Source organism: Silurus aristotelis, assembly GCF_946808225.1.
Source record: "Silurus aristotelis genome assembly, chromosome: 1".
Classification (NCBI taxonomy): Eukaryota; Metazoa; Chordata; class Actinopteri; order Siluriformes; family Siluridae; genus Silurus; species Silurus aristotelis.
In genome coordinates this window covers 16,180,437-16,207,089 of record NC_139574.1, presented here as the reverse complement: position 1 = coordinate 16,207,089, position 26,653 = coordinate 16,180,437, and the positions used below count along the sequence as shown (strand labels likewise).

The window sequence follows — 26,653 nt, the reverse complement described above, 5'->3', positions numbered from 1 at the left end:
TTGTGGATCACAGGAATGCTAGATATGAAGCAGAAATTCCAATCCATTACATGGTGTTCCATTCACCAGCATATGTTTAAAAAGTAGAAGGAACCCAGATTACCCAAAGGAATCGTAGAGAGATACTACAGCTTAGAACATGCAGCTTTCAGTGTACAATATATGTCCAATGCAAAGGATTCTGAATAATAGCTGGTCTATATATCATGGATGGGTACATACAGGCCTTGTGTAAAGCATAATTACTATATGTGATTCTTTTTGAAAAAAAGTTTAACATGCTTAGTCTCATCTACATTTCTTCACATGCCTTGACTCACTACCCTGGAGACATGCGATACGTTGAAAAAGGGTTGGGTTTTTTTGCAAATCCCTTCACCTGTACAGTGTGGCCTCTTGGGAAATTTGTTTTGTGTGTGTGTGCACTTAGTTATGACCTGTCTGGCTAAAAATGCGTGAAATGCTTAATAGGGGTGTGTTGCAGCACAGCACTCACCTGTGTGACCAGTTTAATTTATTCAAATCTGCTTCTGCATTTCTCTGTGACATGGGAGTTAGAAGTTTAACACAAGCATGTCTGTGACGTCATCATTCCTTTATAACCAACTTTATTTTTATGTATGGTACATGAAAAACAACTCCATGCATTTGAATTTCAGTGAAACACTCTTCCTCATTAAACATTTTTTTTTTATTATTCCATATGTTACCAACTGCTCCAAGCACAATGATATGGACAATGTATGGTTAGGTATTGTCCTATCTTTAGATTTTGTGATAAGAATATTATTAGTTAATCACCATATTGAAATGTTGTCTGATTACATGCTCATTTTAGAAAAATTACCAGTTATGCAGACAGGGTGATGTAAGATTATAATTAGAGCTATAGCAGTGGTGTGCAATTAAACTAAGCTAAATTAAAGGGTTGGGAGTTTTGTTATGTCATGAATATTTTTGCCATTATCAAAGTTTACGCATACAACTCAAACAGATACTGAATCTTTTCGGTGCAAAGTCAACTAATTGTTTCATTTGGACTGCTTCTAGTGCCAGGTGCCAGTTCAAAACGTATTCTATCTGTGAACACTATTCAGAGTGACAGATAAATGGAGAGACAGATGTAAAGAGCAGAATTGATATAGGGGTGTGAAATTGAATATCTTGTTTCGAGTTGCTAAGAAAGGTTAGCGCCATTGCACAGGTCTTTATTTAGTGATGTGGCTCATGGGCAATTCGGGTTCGCCAGCTATATTGAGACAGTAGAATTTCTTTAGTCCTTCTTACTACCAGTTGCATCACTTCAAGTAACTACCATGTACCTACCATGATTATTTTTAAAAAGTGAATTTACAGCTCTTTTATTCTTGGAGGTACAACAGTTTGCAGTATTTCTTTTCACATTTGATATATCAAACTTAGAGAAAAACAATCAGGGGAAAAAAGATTTGACTTTTGCTCTAATCCATTTAATCTCTATGTGCTCTGGTGTAATAGCTGAAGGCTTACATTTTATTTATTCGTTTGCATATTTGTTTAAAGGTAATCTAATCTCTTAACTGACAGAGTGAGATCTGGAACCCTTACCCCATGCTCATTTGTATGCTTTTTTTTTTCTTCAGAAAAGACTGTAGTAAATGTCTCCAGGGGAAAAGTCACATGATATAAAGTGTGTAAACTTGGCTAACTGAGAGTGGGTGTGAATGACTAGTGTCTCTTTCTAATATAGTATGCCTACAGGGAGCCTCCCTTGTCTCAGTCTCGTTCCTCATTGGCTAGCACACTCCCTGGAAATGTAAGAAAATCTGATACGCCAGGGAGTGTTTATACTGCTCGGTTATACAAGTGTGTGGCCGGCTACATGTAGTCCTTGTCCTGCATGCATTCAGGCAAGACTGAGATTTACCTCTAGGTTTTAGTTGAACCTTTAAGTTTTAGTTAAACCTTTTTTGTGTTTTCTTTCTTTCTATCCTTTGTCAAATAATCACTTAACTTTTTTTTTATTTTACTTTACTAATTAAATGTGACCACAACTGCTAATAGACTGTGTGTGGAACATTTGGATAATAGTGTTCCATTCTTTCTCTGTGAGAGAGGTAGGAGGGGCTGAGTGGTGTGGAGTGCTTGCTCACTCTGTTGCACACACCCCCTCGCTCTGTCACTGCTGGTCTGCCAGTCCAGTTCCTTTCACTTCCAAGGAAGGCAGTGCAAAGGAGGGATAGGATTTTCCTTTGCGTTTTTGGAGGGGTTTTTTAATTCTCTGAGACGACTGACTTGCTCTCCAAGGAACCGAGAGTCAAACAAGAGAGAGAGGACACCAACATCCAGTAGGAATTTTTTCCTAAGCTTTCGTTTTTCTTTCATTTGAAAGCACGTGGCAGCCGGCTCTGCTACTGGACCTTTCTACAGAGAGCAGAGTGAGTCATTGAGTAATTTGTCCTTTCTTGGTTATTGGTTGACATATATTTTCGTTTGAGAGCGTCGAGGCAGATTAAAGAAGCACAATGGTTGCTGGAATGTTAATGCCTCTTGACAACCTGAGGGCCATTTATGAAAGGCTATTCCGTGATGGTGTAATGGTGGTCAAAAAAGACAAGCGCCCTCAGACCAAGCACCCTGAGATACCAGGGGTGGGGAACCTACAGGTTATTAGAGCAATGGGCTCCTTAAAATCCCGAGGGTATGTAAGGGAGACTTTTGCCTGGAGGCATTCTTATTGGTATCTTACTAATGAAGGTATTGTTTACCTGCGTGACTACCTGCATCTGCCACCTGAGATTGTGCCAACTCCATTACAGAGAGTGCGGCGGCCAGCTGCTACCTTGTCCATTGCTCAGAGGGCTGCACGGGTGCAGGCTGTAGAGGGTCCAACTTCATATGTTCCCAAACCAGGAAGGGTAGGTGCAGAGAGCCAGGAGGCTCTGTTGGAAAGGCAGGGGTACCGTCACAGGAGGATGCAAACTGAAGAAGAGGCAATGCCCAATGAGAAAATATCAAGGTTTCGAGGACGTCCGATTACTTTTGACTACAACAAATCCAAGGCATTGGGAGAATCCAGGGACCAAGTCCAGTCCAAGTATCAAGCTGGTCCAGACCACAGTGTTAAGAAGAAGATTTCAACCACAGTTTTTCAGCAGCCACCTGCTAAAGCCATCAATGCAACATCTTTGGTACAGAAGATGCCTAAAAGCTACAAGGAAATCAATGAGGAAGCTCTGACTAAAAATACGCCAGTGACCATGGTAAACATTGAGCTGCCAGCCCAAAATGCTGCTATTGATGAAACATGTGTGGCTGCAGCTTTCATGCCCACTAGCAAAGCAGGTAAACCCAAAGAAGAGATATGTGATAAAGCCCCCCCGGAACTCATCTTTACGAAGACAGCCAAAAATACCTTTATGCCGCCTAACTCTAAAGAGCAAGTGGAACCAACAACGAAACTGACCAAAAATAAGAATGCTCAGGAGCATGTAGTGAAGGATAAAATTCCTAAAAATACAGAAACATGCATCTACGCAACTCCTCAGCTAGTGGAACTGAAGCCAACGACTAAAGCCCCAGAGGAAGCCATCATTAACGAGCCAACCAAGGATGCCCATGTGCCCCCTTCCTCTAAAGTACAAGTGAAAAAATCACTAAAAGTGACAGAGATCAGTGTTCAGAAGCAGCTGAAGATTGTCAAAGAGGAAGTTTCCCAAAATACCGACATACATGAATTCATCACTAGAGAGTCACGTAGCAACCCAGCAAAGGATGCCCCTGTGATTCCTTCTAAAAAACAAGTGAAAGTGGTCGAGACCAAGAATGAAGAGGAGCAGCCAATCAAGGAGGAAATGCCCCAAAAAATAGAAATCCCCACAACTTTAATTGTTGAGCCAGTACAACTGAAGGATAAGTCTAAAGCTTCTCAAGATCTCATTATTAGTGATTCAGCTATTAAGAATGCAATGCCTCTTTCTTCAAAAAAACAAGTAGAAAAAACAGTTAAAGTGACCAAGACCAAGAATATTCAGAAGCATCCAGACAAGGATGAAATGACCAAACCTACACAAACAAAATTCTCCTCTTCATCCTCATCTACAGTTCAGGCAGTGGAACTGAAGACTCAGCAATTCGTCACTAGTGAGTCAATTAATGATGCTCCTAAGTTTCCTCAATCTATAAAGCAAAAAGGAAAAACACAAAAAGTGGCCGAGACTAAGATTCCTCTGGAGCATCCAGTTCAGGAGGAAATGCCTCAAAATACTGAAATATGCATCTCCATGTCAGCTTCTACTTCTCAGAATCTGAAGGCAGAGTTGAAAGATGTACCTGATTTGGATAAAATAAAGGAGACTGGCATGCCACGTGGGGCTAAAACAAATGAGGACACACCAGTTGTAAATGATATGGTCGGCTTTGTTAAAGTAAAAGCTGAGGCATGTCTTGTGCAGCAAACTTCTGAAGCATCTTTGGAGGAACGGACCAGTAATGTTGACAAAGAACCAGCCCCACCCACAGCGGTATCTTTGACTGTTGTAACAAGCACTGTTCAGAAAAGTAAAAAATCAAAGAAGATATCTAAAACTAAACAGACAATAGACACTCAAATGGCATCCAAACAGATCGAGCCTATTGAAGTAAATGCTCCAAAAAAGGAAGAAATTCCATCTGAGGAATCATCTACCACCGTTATCAAGACAGAGAGTACAGTAGTTAAGCATGATGTCAGATCACTTTCTGGGATCTCAGATGCAGGTGCTGTTAAACATGTGAAAGAGGTTATTGTCCATGAAGAAATAAAAGTTATGGAACAAACAACAACAACAAAAGGGAAAAAGGTAGCCAAGCATGACATATCATCAGTCCAACAAACAACACCACCACCAAAACCTGAAGAATCAGAAGCTAAAGAGTCAAAGAATAATGAAGCAGATGTGGCACCAAAATCATCTAAAAAGAAGAAGAAAAAGCAGACTGCTACTGATAAGCAAATTCCATTATCAGCCACAGAAACCAGTGCAACTGAGGAAATAGTGACATCCCAGGTTGCGGTAAAAAGTCATGTCTGTAAGGGGCCTGAACCAGTTGTAATAAGTGAGTCTCCTATAGCAAGCCAGGCAGCAGCTGTGCAGAGTGAGGCCCCTACACACAAAAGGAAGGTGGAGCCAGATCAGCCCTCTGCTGAAAAAATAAAACGGGAGGTTCTGAAAGGAAAAACATCCTCCTCACAGCAACTGAGGGAAGCACCCATAGCCAGAGCGTCAGCAGCAGCCTCAGCCCAGGCCAGCCCCTACTCTGAGCACGGGGAGCCTCCCAGTGTTGCTCAACATTCAGCCACTCCTGACACGCAAAGCAGTGGAGAGAAGCAAAAAGTGCTCTCTGTGACCAAGGCTGTTAAAAAGCTTGTCACCACTGGCCCTGTCTCTGCTCAGGAGAAGCAAGTGTTATCTGAGGACGAAGCTGCCATGCGGAAGAAGATAGTAGTAGTAGAGGAGGTGATTGAAGTGCAGCAGCAGCTTGCTAGTCCAGGTGAACATGAAAGCCAAGCTGCGGTGCCACCCGTGCCCAAGATTCCTGGAGATGACCTCGACTATGATGTTTTAGAAGAGCTGGCTAAAGAGCGTTCCGTCTTTCAGAGTCCTGTCAAGGAAGTCACCTGGGACCATTCTCTGGATGAGCCAGAGCCGAAATCTTTCCCAAACTTCATTGAAGGTACAGTGAAATCTTGAGGTTCTTCTTTCCTTCTCATGCACGTGTAATGTCACTGCCACTGACAGTGTTCCTCTGTGTTTACGGTGTGGGAGGGTCAGTGTGGCTGTTGTGAAGTTGTCATAAGGGGTGTTTTCATTTAGTCAAAAGCTTAGTTGATGTGTACAAGGGAAATTTCAACATGTGCACCATTCCTGCAAGTGGGCATGCAAATTCTTTTTTTGAAAAAGGATCAGAAATCTCATCTTTGAGTATTGCTTTACAGGAAAACATCCACGAGCTGCATTTTGCAAGTGCTGTCATTCACAAAATGAATGAGAATAGGTGTGTGTGTGTGTGGGGGGGGGGGGGACACAATGCAGAGTTGAAATTTAAAAAGCTTCAGTCAAATGAATGCATCAAATACATTGAATACATTTAGATTTATCTTTAGGCTTTTTATGCCTTCCACTTTCTAAAACAATTTTGCTTAACATATACGTTTGGAAAGGGACCTGTTTGTCTAGTTTAGAGTTTTCCAATGGATATGAAGAACACTTTATGAAATGTTTTCCTGGCATTGATCCATACCACATCCACACCCAAAACATCAGTTTGATATATTGGCTCCATAATAAGGCTGTAAAAGTGCACACTGTGTGATTTATAGTTAGATCTCATAAGTCTAAAACAGAGGCATTTCAAACTTGATCGCAGATTGTATGAATTCGAGTTCAATTTTATTTGTTACATACATTATCATAAGGCAATATGCCTGATTATAAAGAGATCTGCAGCACTAAATGTGCAGGAATATCTCGCTGCTTTCTCATTTTTACCGGAAAAGACCCTACAGTTTACTCAAAAGAAAGAAAGGTAATAACGTTTCTAGCTTTGCGCTGCTAGGAAATGATCACAGCACAGGAGAGTAATTTCGGCTGTTATAGGAAGCCTGTGTGTTTGGCTCTGGACTGTGGTTTGTGATTAGACATTTCTGGTTTCCGTTTTCAAAATCAGCCCTGCACAATATTTTGTGCATAATGCATAAGACAAATATAATAATACTTATATTGTCCTATCAGGGCATACAACATAATCAATGTTCTATCAGTGCAATAAAACATTTCTGGAATGTGCCCTGGAAGCAGATTTTGCTTTTGTTGGCTTTGTTGTCCTGAGCAATAAAAGTTCAGCTGCATTGGGTCTCGGCACATTGCGTAAAGATGGTTTAAAATATGTGCATCTACACAGTTATGGGTGTGGCAAAATCCGTGCCATACCCGGAAGCTCAAATACAGTATCTGGCATTTCACCATGGGCGTGTTTATTTGCAGTCACACCTAGAGCTCAACACTCCAAAAGCTCTGCACAATTTCTTTTCTCAGTGTTGGTTTTTATCCAGCAACATGTGGAGATCACATTTTTCACATGTTGTTTTTATCATCCAATAAGTTACAAAGACGGTCGGCTTTGAAAAAAAGAAGAGAGAGAGCGAGAGAGCGAGAGAGCGAGAGAGCGAGAGAGAGAGAGAGAGAGAGAGCGAGAGAGAGAGCGAGCGAGAACAGCAGTATAAAAAGCTGGATAACTGTCTGCTGCCCCCTACTGCATCATCACCATTGTGTGCGACTTTGTGGCGTCTCTTTCATAAGTTTGTCAGAACATTTTAGGTTTTAGGGTTGAAATCTTTCATTTATTTCAAGCCATGTATTGTTAGTCAGATCCAATTCCATCTTGTTCGTCTTTAATACTATGGAAAAGATGTCCAATTTGAATTGTGTCAATTGGATAATATGGTTTATAGACAGGAAATGTTTTGTTGTCACAAGCATTTATTTAATTTTTTTCCAATTCACCCTAAATATGCTCTTCCTTCCTAGTTTTTTTTTTTAGCAATATCATCCAGAGTAGGTCAGCTCACTGTTTCTCAAAAAAAAATCACATGATAGCTTTGATTGTAGAAAATCCATGACTGATATTAAACAATTCAAAACAAAAAAAACTAGTGTAGCGAACTCCTAGGTGTGTACAGTCCGGTTTTGTTTCATTTTATTGCGACCTTTGATACACATATGCCATTTTGTGTTTTCCAGGCAGCCCACTCTCTAAATTCCTGAATACTTATGATATTGTCAAACATCCAATAGTGGGCAGAATGTCCATTTTAATTTTTTTCTTTCATGCCACATGATTGTGGTTAAGAGGGTGAGTCATCCATGGCTGAATTCAGAGAGGCAAATATGAGCTTGACCTTTAAGAAGTTGTGGCTGTCTTGCACACTATCAATAGCTTGTGTGTTGAGTTTAGAGCAATAAGCAACTAAAGCCAGACTGTAAATTTGTCTTTTGCTACCAAATTAGCTGTCCCCTGCATCGCTGCATCGTGTGGAAAAAACCTTAGATTGTTTTGTTCAGTCATTTTTTTCCTTCTGAAGTACGACAAAAATACAAAAATAAAATTTGATTTGCCATGTTCCATTAAATAACAAGCTGCCTATTTCCCATTATTTCCTATCGACATATGAGAGCTATCGTGAATAAGAAGCCAGTTTTGGAGTTTTAATTATAGTGTATACTGTAATGCAGTGCTTGGGTTACTCGGCTCCGGGCTGTCATTGTACTGACCCCATTATTATTGGGCTTGTTTGGTTCACTGTGTATTTTTCTGAAAACATATAATATATAAACCTTCTTATTTTTGTATATTTGTTATAATTGTGCATAATGTTGACCATGTCTTGTTCAGACAGATTGCTTGTATTATTTGAGAAGCAAAATATGCTTACATAAGATGTCCAGACTTGTATTTGTAAAACCAGGAGGAACATTGTAAAGCTGCAGCTTTTTCAAATTCAAATTCATCCACCAAGGTAACTGTATTAAATTGACTTAGTCTGCAAATCCATTTAGGCAGCACACAAATAAGATAATGGTCCATCTGTGTTTGTATTGCTGACTGATCATTCATGACATGAGCTTCAGAGGAGACTTTGGGTTGTATGCTTTTTATCATTTAGTGATAATTGAGGAACAAAGTCATTTTACCAACAGGTAATTTATATCTTCAGGCAGGTACCTGATAATGTGGGCGTGTGCTCATGATTCCATAACTGGCATGGAGTGTTAATTACATAGCAGTTTCATGCATACAGCCTGTTTCCTATGCACAATGAATAGATTAAATCGATGACCTGACATGCTGATGCTGTAGCAATACATCCTCAAAACTAGTCTAAAGTGTTTTCAATCTATGAGTTTTGTATCTGGGTTTCCTCTGGGTTTCCTCTTGGTTCTTTCCTCCTCCCACAAACATGCCAGTAGGTACTAGTAGGTGAGTTGGTTTTACTAGGTATAACTAATTGTGTGAAAAGTGTGTGAACACTGTGCCCTGTGATGGACTAGTATCTATTTTTGGGTGTATTCCCACCACATGCCCAGTGTTTCTGGGATATACTTCGTATCCACAGCAGCCCTTACTGGGATAAAGTGCTTACTAGAGATGAATGAATGAATGATCTTAGAACCTATTTTAACCTAGCAGGAATGGAGAAACCTATTTATAGTGTATTGAGTAGCACCGAAGGAACGAGTGGCGCATGAAAATGCGATTAAAGAAATGCAAGTCAAGACCATTTAAGCACAATTCTGGTGTAACATAAACATGGACGAGATAATGGTTGGTAAAATTAGCAGTCTTTCAGCACCATTATTTACCGTGCCATATGTTGGTTTTAGAGTGCTATAAAGCATGCTATATTTAGGGTTTGTTTTGCACAATGGGAGGTCTCTGTGGGACCGGGGATCCTGTGAGGGAGACAGGAATCTTTAACCATCCTAGGCACACCAGCATTGTTTTCCTCGTGAACGCAAAAACGTTAACTAAACATGATTGCAGGCTTCTGTTGTAAAAATAAATAAATAAATAAAAATTGCCAAACTATGAAATTGTGATAGTTTAAGGCATCTTTTATAGACTATGTCTTGCCTTACTGCAGGATAAAATGTAAAACAAAACATTTATTTGATCTTGGTAGTGCTTTATGTTTGATACAGGATAATAAAGAGGTAATATAATAGTAAAAGCATAGGGACATAAACACAACAAAAATAAGGTAATCCTTTATGATGGATGGATTAATTTCAGATCAGGTTTTCTGTGACAGATAATCTAGAGTAAAGCTGGCGATTTGTGGCATGATCTCACCAAATAGCTCGATCATCCTCCAAGGACAGTCTGATCTCTTGTTAGTCCTTTGAAGCCAAGTGGGCACACTTTCATCAGTTTCTATCTCTGCCATCATGACACTTCAGTCGCTTGATATTTATATCCAGAGCAAGCTCTAATACCGTGCTTACCGACTCCCTGGACTCTTGCCCCAGCCCTCTGCCCACCCCCACTAATGCATTTAGCTGCCTCTCCCACCTAATGGCAATGCCATCAGGGAGCAAGCTGACATATTCAAGCAGCAGGCACAGGCTGACAAAATTAAGAAGGGGGAGAAACAAGGCAGCACACACCAAACAAACTGGAGTCTCTTCCCTTCCCCTCATTCCCCCAGTCCTGCTCTCCTTGTCCTCCTCTACCTACACACAGCCTGCTCCATGAAGATCATACCTGGTAGGTTAGCTGTGAACTGTTGTCCACGTCTGTGTGTCCGTATATATATATATATATATATATATATATATATATATATATATATATATATATATATATATATATATATATATATATATATATATATATATATATGAAATGTGAGTGTGTGTGCGCGTGTGTTTTTGCCAATCCTAATTGTTGTTATATCAAGGGAGGAGGGGAAATGCATGCCCGCTTCAGCATGACCTTCAGGCAGCCCGACTGAAATTCTATTCCATATTTAAACCCATGCACACTATGTGAGACTTGAATTACATGTGACATTTTCGAGCCTTTTTTTTTCTGTCTCAGCATTTCTCGTTTTGATGTTAATGACTTCCCACTTCAAGCTGTATGGTGCTAGACTGAAGGTGATGCTCTCAACAAGCTGTCAGTCATGTGTTTAACTTGGTGGACGGACTAAAAAGGTTGGAAGCGGAGAAGCCGTCTATAAATCTGAGCCGTCTACGATTGTGTTGATTGTAAGCTTTCGCAAATGTTGTTTGATTGCAGCTGGAATGAAAACATTACCACCTGTTTTAATCCTAGGAATCTGTATAATCATCCGATTTTATTTTTGCTGCTTTTTTAAGCTGCTTATGGTCAAGAGAGAGGGGAGGCCAGTGTTTGTTTTGTTTTGTATCAAGCTACTTTTGGTTGGGCAATACACACATAATCCTTAACTGAAGCTGCAGCGCATAGCGCATATGAATCTTTGCTGTTGTTTATTTACTTTTTTCTGATTATTCTGTTGGCTTGCAACTCAGTTTGTTTAAGTTCTGATTATTTAGACAGTTTCTATAGGTTTCTTTAGGTTACTATAATTTTCCAAAAAAAACAATGTTGCGCCACCCCTGATCTTTGTGACACTCATGTTGTCTCTCAATGTCCTTCCACCTGTTGCTGCCTGATTCGTTTCAGGCTTATCCCTGTGCTAATGCTGTCTAGTCTCTTGTGATCCAGGTTCCCCACCCTAGTGCTTTTAGGGCACATCACCCACAGAGCTATCTGACATTTGTACAAACACAGGAGGCAAACTTTGGATTTTGTTTTCTAATCTCTCCTTTTCGAAAAACTAGTACACTTTCATAAAAAAAACAATAATAAAGTTCATTTGTTTGTGTATTTCTGTATACATTTTGTATATAGTATCAGATACAGATACCTATACTGTACTGTATATACCTGGGTTCCTGACTTTTATAACATTTGTAAGTATGGTTTCCCTTCAATAGAGAATGCGGTGTACTTTTAAAACTATACTGTAATTCAAATCCAATTATGTACCTTTTTTGTAAAATCCATGTTTCTAGATTAAATTTACAGATGGACATTCTAATCTAATTTCTTTTTATCTGAGAATATAGAAAAGTATATATGATAATGGGAGTGGCTTCTTCATAACTCCTAAAAGATCTTAAGGGGGAGGTTTGGGGGTATATTTATGAGACAATATTAGTCCTTTCCTTTCCTTCTTATCTTGGAATTTTGTGCTCCTTATTTATTTATTTTATTTTATTTTATTTTTTTGTTTATTTATTTATTAATTTTTTTTGGGGGGGTGGGGGAGAGATTGTTTTTATTCAATTTTACCATTTATCATTCTTGGAAATTGAATTCGATGAGTTTAGTTACAAATTCAAATGCTCAACTCAAAGCTGTCAGTGTAACTTGTAAGTGATTGCCGTTGATGGCTTTCTGCAGCAGTTAGGGGTTTACCCATCACTATGCTCTACGATTGAGAAATATATATTGCGCTGGATAGAATGAATACAACGCAGGTCTATCACATTACAAACTGCGGTGCCTTTGTGAAAACGACATTTTGTGTTCTTTCTTTAACCTGGGAGCTATAAATAATCAGGTGCACATAAAGATTAACTGTATTAACAGACTGTGTATTGTCAGGGCTGGCAATCTTTAAACTGAAGTGCAATGTTATATTAACCTGCTGGTGGCAGCCAGTGACTGTCGTGTCTATTTTATAAATCTTGACTTCGTATCTAAGCAACGCCAGATTTTCCATATTGAAGATTCTCGAGTTTCATTTCAGTTTCAGTCTCACCTTTCGGTGAAAGAAAAACATGTGACCCGATGACTGTCCTAACAGCTCATATAAAGATGAGAATCAGGATCACATTACAGAAGTGTCAGCACATTGTTTGTCTTGTACTCATACTGTGGTAGAAGAATACACTAAAGGTAAAAAGAAGCCAGTGCTACTGGAATGATGTGAATATTGAGAACCAAGGTTTGTAAGTTTCACCAGTAGCATTGGTCATTGGTGGAAATACTGATGGCCACCACTTGTAAAATCTGGGTGGAGCAAGACGTAAAAGTTGACCATTTTTTTAAAACAGGACAAACGAGTACTATAGTAAGTCAACCTGTCACACCGGACCCTAAAGTGAAGATACGTAACTAAGGACACATTTAGGTATTTAGGTCCCCTGGTGATCTAATGGTTAAGATGCAGCGCTCTCACCGCTGCGACCCGGGTTCGATCCCCGGTCAGGGAACCATCCCCAGCCACTCTTAGTGCCGGTCCCAAGCCCGGATAAATTGGGGAGGGTTGCGTTAGGAAGGGCATCCAGCGTAAAACATGTGCCAAATCAAAACGTGCGGAGGATCCGCTGTGGCGACCCCTAACGGGAGAAGCCGAAAAGAAAGTTTATTTAGGTGTGTATTTGCTGGCAACATGTATATCTGGGTTTTTTTGTTTTGTTTTGTTTTTTTTAGAAATGTATATTTTATAGATATCACTTTTCCCTACTTTTTGTTAGAAAAAAAACCAGTTTTCAATGATCCAAAGGTATTTCATAATTCTATATGGATACTTATTTTACTAGGAAGAATCTAGCAGAGTTAGCAGATTTTTTTTATTATTATTATAAAATAATTCAATTATTACACCACAACCAATACCAATGCCACTGCAATGCTGAGAGTAGTATTATATGTTAAAGTAAAAAAGATACTCCAGTACAACATTCATTTCATTAATTATATTTTGAGTAATAATAAACGTCTGCAAAAGTAACAGGAACATTACACTGGACACATGTAAATAGAGTTTCTATATAAGACTTCAATGCAACTGTTTATCTTATAGTGTTTAATTCTACACGGGCCATTGCCTGGAAAAGATACTGTAGCATTGCCTCTCTAGACAGGAATAGAGGGATTAGAGGACTAGCCTTGTCATTTTCCACACAACTCTTTATCAGGCCACCTGCATCCTTTGTTTGTTTAACATTCATGCACAGTTTTAACACAAAAAAGGTTTTGATAACCGATTTAGCACTAATACACCATCAAATACGCCAAGAAATAAATCGGTCAAACAGCACAGATCTGTAGAGATACCAGAGTTTATACGGTTTCTTTTATATATATATGTGTGTGTGTGTGTGTGTGTGTGTGTGTGTGTGTGTGTGTGTGTGTGTGTGTGTGTGTGTGTGTGTGTGTGTGTGTGTGCCAATCCAGACACTAAAGACACTAATCAGCGCAATATACAGAGTGTAACTCATTGGTTGTTTCATGGGTCTAAGAATTTAAAGTCTACTTATCTCACTTGCACATTTGACAGTAGTAATTATTGCTTCATATTTATGGAGACACCTCAGGGTTATATTAAACCTGTCAACAGCATGCTGTTGGGCAAGATTCCTGTGTCCAGCACACCTGCTTAGAACCTTTCTTTTTCACACACTCTCTTCACCTTGTTCTTTCTCTCTCTTTCTCTTCAATTACATTAGGCTAAGAGCAGTAGGAGCCCTAAAGTACTGAAATTAACATTTACATGTCAAAAATTATACATTTAGCATTTAACACTTAAGATTAGATATTATTTATTAAAATTTGTATTAAGTAAAATTTTTTCCAGATTTTATAGATACCACATACATATAGTATCATACAGTTCTGTTCAACTGTTTCTTTTTATTTCTATAAGTAACAAAAATATGAAAACTGAATTAACAATAATTCTATTCTAATTTTATATTTACCACATTATGACCATAAATAGCTTTCAATAAGTTTTCTTTTTTTTTAACGCATTCTCTAAGATGTACATGACATTTACTTGATTCATGATACCTGATGTCATTCCTAAACAAAATATTCTCTCATTCAATTTCATCGTAAAACACAATTTCACAAACATGTAAATAGATAATAGCATAAAAGTGATATGTGGGTTGTGCCATATAAAAAAAATCTAGTTATCAGTCTGTTAGCTGACTTACCACATCAGTTCTTACAGTAGCTAACTGTTCACATCGCATGTAGATAATGTGAGATATTATCAGTCGGTAGACACATTATTTCCTTTTCTCCTGCACTGAAGTCCTTCTACTGTGCCAGAATTCTATAACATTGTAAAACCACTGACTACTGTAGACGTCTGCTTAACATGTCTTGTACCTTTAATTTCTTATCATTACTGTAGAGCGCATATTGTGTGTAATTTGTATTATTAATGGCTAACAGCGATGTAGGAGTTTGGATTGATGCTGATTGGACAAGGCTGCATATGATTCACTGTGTTCATCCTGGATTATGAATGGCTGCCAAATTTATGGTCTGAGAGTTAAATATAAAATATATCTGAGTTTGAAGTGTTTCATTTTATAAGCATTGTACTAAAACAACAACAACAAAAAACACAAACACAAAATTAAATATTACCCTGTAATAAATTTCCCATTTTTCCCCAAGTTTTTTTTTTTTTTTATGTCCCACCCAAATGCCAGGTACATTATAATACTGAGGTCATGAGTTGATGGCATTTGAAATGCTGAAAGCGATCAAAGTAATTCAATAGCATCAGATGGGGAGCATCATTTTAATGTACAAATACAGTAGATAAGAGACATTTAGGAATTATAGGAGATTTCATCGCTGGTATTTGTCTGGACAGTTTTGTTTATTGTCTTTAGTGACGCATGTGGGGGTGTGTGCATGTGCCACTGTGTTTCTGTAGAAGCGGAATGAGCGAAATCAAAAGTCTCTTGTAATGGCGACCGGAAAAGCTTCCAGTTTTCAAAAATTTAATGCGTGTGGTTTTGGAATGTTTTATGAACGCCAGAATTATTTGCACGAGATAAGCTGTGGAGAGAGATCTGCCTTTTTGTATAGCAAGATGTGTTGCACAGGTAAGGTACAGTTTACTCTGATACATATCGGCATGGGGAGGGTTCTAGCTAAGGAGGGCTTCGGCAGGAAGAGCGACTTTTATGCACATCCACAGTCACAGTGTAAGTGCAGTGTATAGCAGTTAAATGTAACTAGTGCATTATTGCATTGCTAATCAGGTTTATGACTGTGCATAAGTTTATTTTTAAAGGTTTGACCCATGAGTTTGCACTGAATCTGCCATTGAACATGATCCAGCAGTTCTTGAGTTTCCTGGATTTTGCTGTACACACTTTAATATCCAGCTGGGATTACTGTTGTATTGAAGAGGGGACATATAATGCTGAATTGTTTTTTTGTTGTTGTTATATAGTTCTTTTTTAATATATATTTATAGATTTTATATTCAGGTGTAGGCAGATACATAGTAGGAGCCATCAACTATTACAAGCTAATACAAAGGCTTACATTTATCATTCATGACACTGAAAAACACACGTTCCTTTTTTTCCTGTTGATATTTAACATTATATGTTAAAATGGAGCAACTTTCTTAAAGTCGTTGCTGCAAGTTGGTTTATTGTTTATTATGCGTATACACAACATAGTATGACTTAGTTATAGTAAAGGCTAAATAGTGTCAGTGGTGGTTTTCTTTTGTGTTTTCTCGCCATCTAGTGCTGGGTTTGTGAAATGTCATTACAGGGGGCAAAATCCAGTACCATTTATTTCTTAAATTCACTCTGTGGGGAAGTTGTGTTTTTTTTGTTTTGTTTTTTTTAACAGGGTTACATATGAGATCAGTATATGTATAGAAATTGATGACAATTATTTAAATTAATGCTGACATTTAATTACTATTATTGGTTAATCTGATTCATGGGTTGCTGATCAGTTTTGTTCTTCGAATACATATAGAAAAACTTGAATAATATATATAACTCATATAAGCACAGATCTTTAAAATGATAATATAATAGAAAATATTGTTATAATCAGAATAGAGGAATGGAGACAGTGCTGTTTAGGTGTTAAAGCTTTATAGGTTTAAGCTCTATATTACTGTTTGTGCGCCTTAAACTGATCTTATTTTTTACATAATTCCACTCCGCAGTGAACTTTAATTTAATTCATCTTTAATAACTTGTGAGAGATGTGGATCTAAAGTTTATCCCAGGGGAACCCACTTCATGCCTTGGAATATCAATGATAGGACGCCATTCCTCTGGAATTTGTTTAATCATAAAAATCATAAGTAAAATCACTCTGACATTCTGCATCTTGCTCCTTAGAGCCCGAGTTTGTCTCAGGACAATAATCTCTATTAAAGCAATAATCTCCATAACAATAATCTAAATTAGAGTAATAATATCATAACAATAATCTCCATTAGAGTAATAATAACGTAACAATAATCTCTATTAGAGTTATAATCTCCATAACAATAATCTCCATTAGAGTAATAATATCATAACAATAATCTCTATTAGAGTAATAATCTCCTTAATAATAATCTAAATTATTGTAATAATCTCATAACATAACTATTAGAATAATAATATCATAACAATAATCTCTATTAGAGTAATAATATCATAACAATAATCTCTATTAGAGTAATAATATCATAACAATAATCTCCATTAGAGTAATAATATCATAACAATAATCTCCATTAGAGTAATAATATCATAACAATAATCTCCATTAGAGATTATGGCTCCTCCCTTCTGGCAGGCTCTACAGAACAGTTTCTTTCCCCAGGCAATCATCCTCATTAACAACTCACCATAAATATATTCTCTGCTTCATATCTATAAGTACTGCATTATCAGAACTGTCAATCATCACATTATCTGTATATGTTACACACACTATGGCTGCTGTTTATTGTCCAAAAGTTCTAAAGTAACTCTTTATCATACCTGATGCACAATACTGTTATTTGCACTACCATGCACTCTCACACTTTATATACATCACTGATCTGTCATATAATCTGTATCCCTATTTAATACTCATACTGTCTATATTTTCTCACATCATCTTCATTGTCTTGTCTTGTCTGTTTTTTCTCGTCTGTTTTGTCTTGCATAATCCAAGCTAAATGTATAGTTTTATTTATGTCTGTACTTTTGAGAGTCACTAACAGCTGGAACCAAATTCCTTGTGTGCGTCAACAAACGTGGCCAATAAACCTGATTCTGATTCGAGTAATAATCTCCATAACAATAAACTCCATTAGAGTAATAATCTCATAAAAAGAATCTAAATTAGAGTAATAATCTCCATAACAATAATCTCCATTAGAGGGAGACAGCAGATCATTGTCACTTTGTTGTTCCTGGAATTCTTAAGATCCAGTGTGCCGAACAGTCTAAAAACCAAAAACCTGACACTTGGGATTTTCCCCGTGTGTAATGAGTCATTTGAGATCCCAGCTGCTGATGTCGATACTTTAACTTATTCCTTCATCCTCAAATCCTGTTTTAATGCAACATTGCCATCTGATCTGTGCATTTACTGTAGGTCACTATAAATATTAAAGGAAAATGAGTCAGCACAATTGCTCTTGAGAAGACATTGAAGGACACCTGAGGGCTGTAGCAAAGACTGCAATCTGTTTTTGTTTTGTTTGTTTTTTTGTCTTGTGTTGTTTACATTTTTCACTTTTACTTCCAATTAATTAAAGAAATGATCATTTTTAGGGTGTGAACATTCCTCTTCGTTCAGGTGTGGCAGCTCAGCACACGCTCTCACAAGCAGAGGAAAAGAGAAGAGACGACAGAGAAAATAAGAAAAACGCATGCACTCATGTAGAATAGGATCTACCTGTGGTGGAGGAGGGATCGTGTTACATCCTGCACAGGAATGTGAAGGCTGCCATTTTACGGTCACTTTCCTTTTAACAGTGTACTGTTTCCTACTATTATACATCAGATTAGATTAGTCTGCAGATGATTTCACCAGAATGAGAGAGATTGTGTAATGAAGGAAAGGATGATTTGAACATTGAACAGTTGAATTCGAAGAATTCAAACCACTAATAATTTTTTTAGGGGGTGCCTACTTCACTTATGTATAAATAACATCTGTATATTAATTTAAGCTTTAATTAGTTAAATGTGTGAAGATGTTTCTGCAGGGTGTGCTGGGCAGCCTTATTCATATGAGCCGTGTAATAGGAGTAGCATAAGAAGAGCTTATATACCTGATAACCTCAAAGTATTGTGTATTGTTTAGTTAGTTGAGGGACATAATAAAGATACCAAACTGTACATGTATTGTTGCTGTGGTGCATCAATACATTGTTTACATAGAAAGCCCATATATTGTAGCTGTATGTTTACAATAATTATTCGTTAAGTTCCAATCATGTACTTTACATATTTTTTTTTAAAGGTTCCTAGTAAAATGTTAAAAGTATATATACACACAATGGAAAACCCCACCCCTGTGTCAGTCAAAAATGCAGTTTACTACTATTTCTGAGAGGGTAGTCTGTATGGTTTTTAGTATCCCTGTCTGCTGCCTGGTGCAACACTTTAGTATGCGTTTAAAAAAAAAGCAAAGTGAGATTTTCCTTCCTTTCCAGCCACCTGACTTAACTGAATGACGACTATAAAGTAGGAGACACTGTGCGACTGGAAATATCCCACAGAATATAACGAAATGCTCACATAAAAACCTTTATTTTTGAAAAGACCCGTCTGGTCTGTGAGAAGCATAATAAGCACTTTTGCTTCATTTAATGGAACGTTTCTTGTGCGTATCATTGCAGAAATGGTCTGATGACCAACTTGTTCCACAGTCGCTATATGAAATCCCTTGTTGAAGGCAGATTTTGGCTGGTGAGTCTGTAGTGCCTCTGTGCTACATTCTTGACAGATGCCTCAGAGAGCAGGACTTGCGCCATCTCCACTGTTCCAGGCTTGGATGTCAATATTCGTCTTCTTTGTTTTAGACTGTGATTGATGAAAATGCATTTGCATCACCTAAAGAACACTTTTTTTGGTTATGTTTAATTGTATTCAATTTCAAAACCAATGGCTTTTCTTACATAGTCAGATTGAGCTTGTGATGATTCATCTGCTCAGATTGATGATCTCAGAGTGCTATCTGAGAACGAGATGAGGAAGCCACTCTTGGTGGGTGGTTTTGTGTGTGTGTGTGTGTGTGTGTGTGTGTGTGTGTGTGTGTGTGTGTGTGTGTGTGTGTGTATACATGACATAAACAAATTCTCTTACGAATGCTAAAAGATGTTAGTGTTAAAATATACAGACAATGTGTGACAGGTCTATGAATGTCAGAATCAAGGTGAGAGTAAAGAAGTGGCCTACAGCTGCATCATCACGCATATGAAGCAGTGATAATGTCAGTACAGATTCATTACCTCACAGATCACTAAAATGTGGATCTCTAGATAGTACTGGTATTCCAAATTTGTTCCCTAGAACTGCATTAATTTTGCATGATAAGGGTACGTCTAATGTTGTTCTAGTTGTTTAGTAATTTGATCCGTTTACTCCGTTTGATCCGTTAAGCCACAAGCTCCATTACAGCAGTGGCGCTCTATCGCTCCTGGGTATAATGTTTGAATTTTTTTCTGCCACACCTTAATTCCTTCACTTGTAGGGACACATGTGTGTAAGTGCTAAAGTCATTAATTAAGGTGTGTCAGTCCATGTCTGTTGCAGAGAGTCTAAATATCATAAAATAAAGATGTAATGCATACTGTGCAGCAGTCAAGCCTAAACTGGTAGAGTAATAGGTTGTGTTTTTGTTGTTAGAAGTGCATGAAAGCTGTCATGTTGTAAAAGGAGCAAATTCAGCAGCATTTTATCAATGCTGTTTTGGGCCACTCCTATGGAATGTACTAAAGTATTTTATGATGGTCTGACTGTGTTGATAAGGCCTCCTGTTTACTGGCCACAAACTTTATAGATTTGTGTGGAAAGAAGTTCTATGACGCAGGATGATTTAGCTTTTATTTAGTTTATGGTTGGGTGAAAATGTGTATGTACTTGAAACAAGAAAAATTAAGAAGTGTGTATGAGTAATTGTTCGTTCTTATAATTAGTTGTCATGGCCGATGCTGGTGTTGTGTGGGGAGTGTTTAAGGCTTGTTTGGGATAGGTGGATGACTAATTTTACCATCCTGTGGACACTTGAAATCCACGCCTTTCTCTCCACCCTTCCTGCACCATGAGTAACCCATGATAAAGTACATTCCAGCTAAATTAGTAATTGGTAAAAGAGGTTTATGTCTGTGCTTGTGCAAACAAGCAGGGAAAGTTCAGTTGTAATTAGAAATATATTGGCATTTTGGAAGGTAAATCTAGTTTTACACATTTAGTCAAACATTCAACGTGTAAAATGTAGTCACATTTTACACATCTATCACACACATAAGCTCTGTCATGATATTCTGTGTCACTTTTTCTTTAATCTTATTTTAAGATATTTAAATAAAAAATAAAATTATCAAAGGTATTACAAAGAAATGTATTATTTTGCCTACACATAATGTGTAAGGTGTGTGTACTGTATGTTTACAGTGTGAATTTGTTACATGAGGCATGCTGGTAACCATACCTTGAGGACTTGGTCTCCAGCCCCTCCCTTTTTCCTGTCTTGGCAAAGCAACAGGGCGGGCAAAGCCAAGCCCACAATGTCCTCCGAAAGCTTAGTGAAAGCACATAGAGAGCAGGGACAGGCCCACACGCCACTGCCTTCAGGCAACGTTTATGCTTAGGGAACGCAGGGAAGAAAGAAAACTGACAGAGCTGACAGAGGAGAGAACAAAACCAAGCCAAGAGAAGGAGGAAGTCCACTGAAGCTAGAATATAACCACAACCAGCAAGAGATCTGAGGACATTATCCTGTGGCTTGAGACAGGAAGAGATTGACACAGCTATCATATGTCTGAATCAGGGAAAATGAGTTCAGCAAAGAAGCAGAGGAACTACTCCTCTGACAGCATGGGGAGATCCAGAGTGCCCTCAGATGATGGCTTCTACCAGGGCATGCTAAAAAGTGTGGATGGAAGGAAAGGTAACTGAGTGAGAGCTTCTTTAATGCTGGTTAATAAAAACTAATTGAAATATACAAGTAGTATTACTGACATATAGAACTAGATTTGATGTTATTCTGAGAACTTTGCTACCGTTCTAAATGCTAGTTTACGATGTCTGTATATGGCTGTGCGAAAAAGTTTCTGCATAGTTTGTGGTTTTCTCTTAGAGAGACTAAGTACCCGCTATAACTTTAACCATAATTCCGTGCTTTGATGCCTTGCTGAGGTTGCAGTCTGGAGTTGCTTTTATTATGAAAAAAAAAAACTTAGTGGTAATCATATGTCAAAGTTTGAAATGATGTAAGTTGAAGTTCCAGGTTTTCCATTGTAGTGTATCAGCTTCACTTTATCAGGTAATCATGGAGGAGCAAACCACCTGGCTATATTGCTGGACTTTTAACCAAAACAATAGACACAAATCTTTAAAGGTGATAGACCAGATCTCTCTAACTTCTTAAGTTGACGTTGAAAGGATCCACACCCCTTTTTATCCTATTACTTTCCACTGCTGTAGGTGAACAAACATAAGTAATCCTGAGCAAATAATGTTTCTGGCACTAAGACAATGGCACTACGGATATATGTTTAGTGTATTATTAATGTGTTCCTCTCCTTTACACACTAACAATTTCAGTTAATTCTTATTATTCAGGGTTATTTGTTTGTTTGTTTATTTCTTTATTTCGCACCCAGCGTTTTCTCTAGTGACTTATCAATAATAGATTACGTATTTCCTAACGATTAGAACCAAATTAGAAGCAATCGCTCGTATCGGATTCCTGTGTTCCTGACCTTACATTGCCTCATGTTGGGTGCGGTCCGTTGTAAAGTGGCAGGAGTGATGGCTTAACCATTAGCGTTGAAATACAATATCTGAAAGAGGAATTCTCCAACTGCAAACTCGAAGTACACACTTCTTAAAAGTCACAAAGGCCATTCAGGACTGAACTGATGACTCGTGCTATGTTGTAATCTACATTGTTTTACTGTATTGAGAACCGGGAGTTTTCAACTGTCGTTTGGCTAAAGTTTAGTGGGGGCTCACCATAGCAACGTTGATACAACAACACTCCTCCCTGAGAAACAGAGAGAAAGTGGAGAAAATGTCTGTCAATAGTCTAAAGAGGGTGTGTCAGTGGTCGGAGATAAGTGGGATTTAATGGCTCTGGCTTATCTCTTTTTTAGTTGTATGACTTTCTTACAGCTTTAGTTACCCACTGTGAAACTCCCTCTTGATTCACTGTGGTTTTTCTAACGCATTGTAGCCATAACAAGGCATTGCCACCGGGTATTTTTTATTAGTAAGGAAGTTTATTTTGGTGACTGCATGCTATCTGTGAGCAACATCGATTCTCAGCAGCACTGATGTCTCGTAGGAAACACAAATCAACATCAGGGTTTGAATCACTAAATCGCTGAGCCATTTGAACCGTTAAATCATTCACATCAGATGTGAGCCTGATACAGAGAAGAATGCATCATTTCAACAGGAAAATTTCATGTTCATTGGATTGCAAAACTCAATGCTGGTAAGACACTGAGAAAACTATTTCAATAGTTCAAAAGTAGTGCAATCGTTACATTATAGTGATTGCGACAAGCATCATTTATAAATGGAGTAGGAGGGAGTCAACCACTGGTTTTCTTATGGATGATCTCTAATTGATTATCTTGCAGTAGTGAAAAGGTGTTATTTTAACACATAATGCTGAATCATTATGCTTGAAGGAGCATCAAGACAAATTATTTGTTTATTTGATCGGTCCTATAATACACCCACAAATATATATATATATATATAAAATATACCAAATCCTGTAAATGTATAACAAATCTGAATCAAAAATTTTCCTGACTAATTAACACGATTCATCGCACGTATGAAGAAACAGGAAGTGACTTGCATAGTAATTATTATTCTTCGTACATATTCAATCACTTCATTTTTTTAGTAGAATGAATCTGGTACAACTTGTATCAAATAATGTTTATTCCTGAAGTATTAATTAAAAATTTCGCTATGCCTTAGTTTTTAAAGTTCTGCCTTCAGTAAATTGCTGGGTAGTTTCTTAAACAGGGTTTTCTTGTGTGTTCTCTGTTTGCCTCTGTTAACTAAGATGCACAAAACTAAAACACTTTTATATTCTATTGATACAAATTTCGTTTGGTAGTGTCTGTCTATACATGTGTATATTTCCAGCTCGAGGTCATCCCCCGAGCTCAGATTCTTGCTCCACCTTCTGGCACTGTTATTAAAGACCTAACTAAGCATGCCAAGTGATCTGCCATGCGCACGCCCATTTTAGATGTGTGTGTGTGCCCCTAAGCCAGTCTGTTCTTGTGGCTTGGTATGAGGTGCAACATGTCTGTGCAAAGGGAAGATCTTGTCATTATGTGTTTTTGGTCAGACTGAATCAGATGTGATTCAGACCATCACTGTCTGTTAATTATTCATACTCAAATGATTCTTTCTCTATAAAAGTGATTTCCTGTACCTGTAGGCATTACTCATTTGATCTTGGCAGCTGTGCTTTTTTCTCTAAAGTAAAATAAATATCCCCACGCTTTTGATCTGTTGTACAATATATAGACAAAAGCATTGGGACACTTGACCCTTCCACTCATATGTGGTTCTTTCCCAAACTGTTGGCGGCACATAATTGTATAGGATCTCATCAGATGCTGTAACTTTATTTGAACCAGGTTTTGGTCTCCTAGATCAAATAAAGTTACATCAGATGCTGTAACTTCATTTGAACTAGGAGACCAAAACCTGTACCACCCCTGTGCACAAAGCCAGCTCCATGAAGATATGGTTTACATGTGCTACAGTGGGAGATCTTGAGTGGCCTGCTATTCTGTAGCTCATCAGAGACAAACACACTTATGAAGAACATCTTATTTATTTTTATCATCAAATTATCTGTGTAAAGTTGCTTTGAGTCAATGTTTATTGTTAAAAGTGCTATACAACTAAAAAGGAATGAAATTAAATTGAATTGTAGCTCTCTGACCTCAAACCTATTGAACACCTTTGGGATGAATTGGACCACTGACTGCATGCCAGACTCACTCACCCTACATTAGTACCTGACTTTACTAACACCCTTGTGCCTGAATGAGTGGAGAGTATTATAACCGCATATGATGACTAAATGGGGTGGTCGAAAAGTACATAGAATCATGTTTTAAGGTTATGAAAAAATTATTAATAAGGTATTGCTTTTTTGTGTTTTGCAGATGAACGAGACAGGGTGCAGAAAAAGACTTTTACAAAATGGGTTAACAAGCATCTGATGAAGGTAATTCAAGTTACTCTTATATTAATCCTTAAATGTTTGCTGCTGTTTCAACAAATGATTTTTGTCCTGTATAGTCAGGGAAGATTATGTAATATTATTTGTAAATTATATTAAATTTATGCCAACCACAGTAGGAAATCTGGGAAACGAAGAATTTGAGTTCTATTGGGTTTTTTTTGTGAATAATTTTGTTTTAGTTTTTTTTCTTAAAGATGAATGTCTAATACTTGCAAAATTAGTCAGGTAGAAGCAGAATGCCACAGGGGAACACTTTTTAAAGTTGGGATTAAGGGATTAAACCTGATGCATCTTGGTGGAAAACTATGGAAAACGTGTTTTTCATACAATTTGACTGTATTTTGACTGCTCTGTATCACAAATCTTCTCAGATAGCTTCAGGAAACCAGCCAAACAGCAAAGCAAGCAGCTTTGGAGGAAATTTGGAGGAAAGATATTTTGCATAGTTAATAGCAGTCGTTTCCAAAATATGATCTGTGTCTATTTACTGTGCTGGAAACCACACTCCACAATTGTCAATGTTTTTATTACTATGTTCTTTTAGTAGGGATTATGGATGTGTTTTGACGGTGGAAATGTATGCATCTTTAAATTACACTCTTACATTTCAATAGCTGAATTATATTTATTTCTGAATGACGAATCTAATCGGTAGTTTATTTTCAGTTATAAGCACTTCATTATATCAGCACCACTTGATGCTAAGTCTAGAACTCTTCTAAATCATGATGGTGTGAATAAACTGCCTGATGATTTTCACTTCAAAGACCATGCATATTTATAGGTCACTTTGGAGACACAATTCTGCCAAATGAATGCATAGAAATCTTTACATTTTTTACACCCAGACAACAAAAGCATTATTGTAAAGAACAAGTTTTACCCCAGCAGCCTAAAACATTCATATTCATAGCTTGTTTTCCATAGTCTACCTCACTTAAAGCTTTGTAATTATTGCTAAAGACGAGACAATTTATCATAGTCTAGTCAGGACAGTCAGGGGTTTGAGGACAGAAACGATGGATTACACAAGGCTAACTTATACCTCTGGGCTTCATCATTTGAAAAGAAATTCAGCTTCTGTTGCATAAGAATTTGCCAAGTAATTTTTTTATTTTACAAAAGCAGCTGCAAAGTTAGAAGCTATAGCGTGTTCTGTTTATACTGATCAGTCTCCAAAAGATTAAAGACTCCCATTCATTAACCCGTAAAGAAAAAAAAATATTTCCGCACGAAAGCCTATTCTGCAAACGTCCAGTGTAATGCCAGAATCACAACACTTTGCTGAATACAGTTTATTGTGTGGATATAAGTGTGAGTCAGAGACATCTGGATTCATTTAGCTCCTTAGAAGAGGCAGACTGGCCGCTAGTAGCCTGTGTGTTTGGCTGCGTGTGGCTGACTGACTGCCTTGGACCTGCAGCAGCAAACTGTCTCCACTAAGCCCTACATGAATTTCCTCTGACATTCATTTAAAGAATGCCACTGCAGTGATTACAATCATGAAAGTGGTGTGAGAAAAGAAGCCTTGTATTCGGAGGCTGTATGCAGACTCGCGCAGTTAAATGTTGCTTTACTATACTGGCTGCTATACCAAAACTAAATGTATTCCATCAATGCTGCAATTCCATGATAGATTAAATTAAAAGTGTACATAGGCTAAGGTCTGAGTTAAAAGTCTACTGTCTGCCTTTTCTATCTAATCGTATTATGGCTAAGCTTCAAGTCAGGAGATCAGGGAGTGTAAAGAGAAATAATTTTTCCTATAAAGCACAAGTCCTTTTTTTTTTTAAGCTATTGAGAGGGAAGATTG

The 26,653-nt window shown here is 37.7% G+C and overlaps 1 protein-coding gene across 26 annotated transcripts in view; it reads left to right on the top strand.

The window, feature by feature from the left end:
• Nucleotides 1–26,653, top strand: part of plecb (plectin b) — a 124,717-nt gene that overhangs the window by 64,381 nt on the left and 33,683 nt on the right. For 13 of the 26 annotated variants that reach the window (XM_083542886.1, XM_083542885.1, XM_083542884.1 and 10 more), the window contains one exon: nucleotides 24,761–24,822. In XM_083542886.1, the coding sequence (XP_083399012.1) occupies nucleotides 24,761–24,822 (62 nt within the window). Of the gene's footprint in view, nucleotides 1–416; nucleotides 5,695–6,470; nucleotides 10,285–21,142; nucleotides 21,499–24,760; nucleotides 24,823–26,653 lie in introns of those variants that run through there. The other 13 variants (XM_083542876.1, XM_083542882.1, XM_083542872.1 and 10 more) reach the window with 4 other exon arrangements.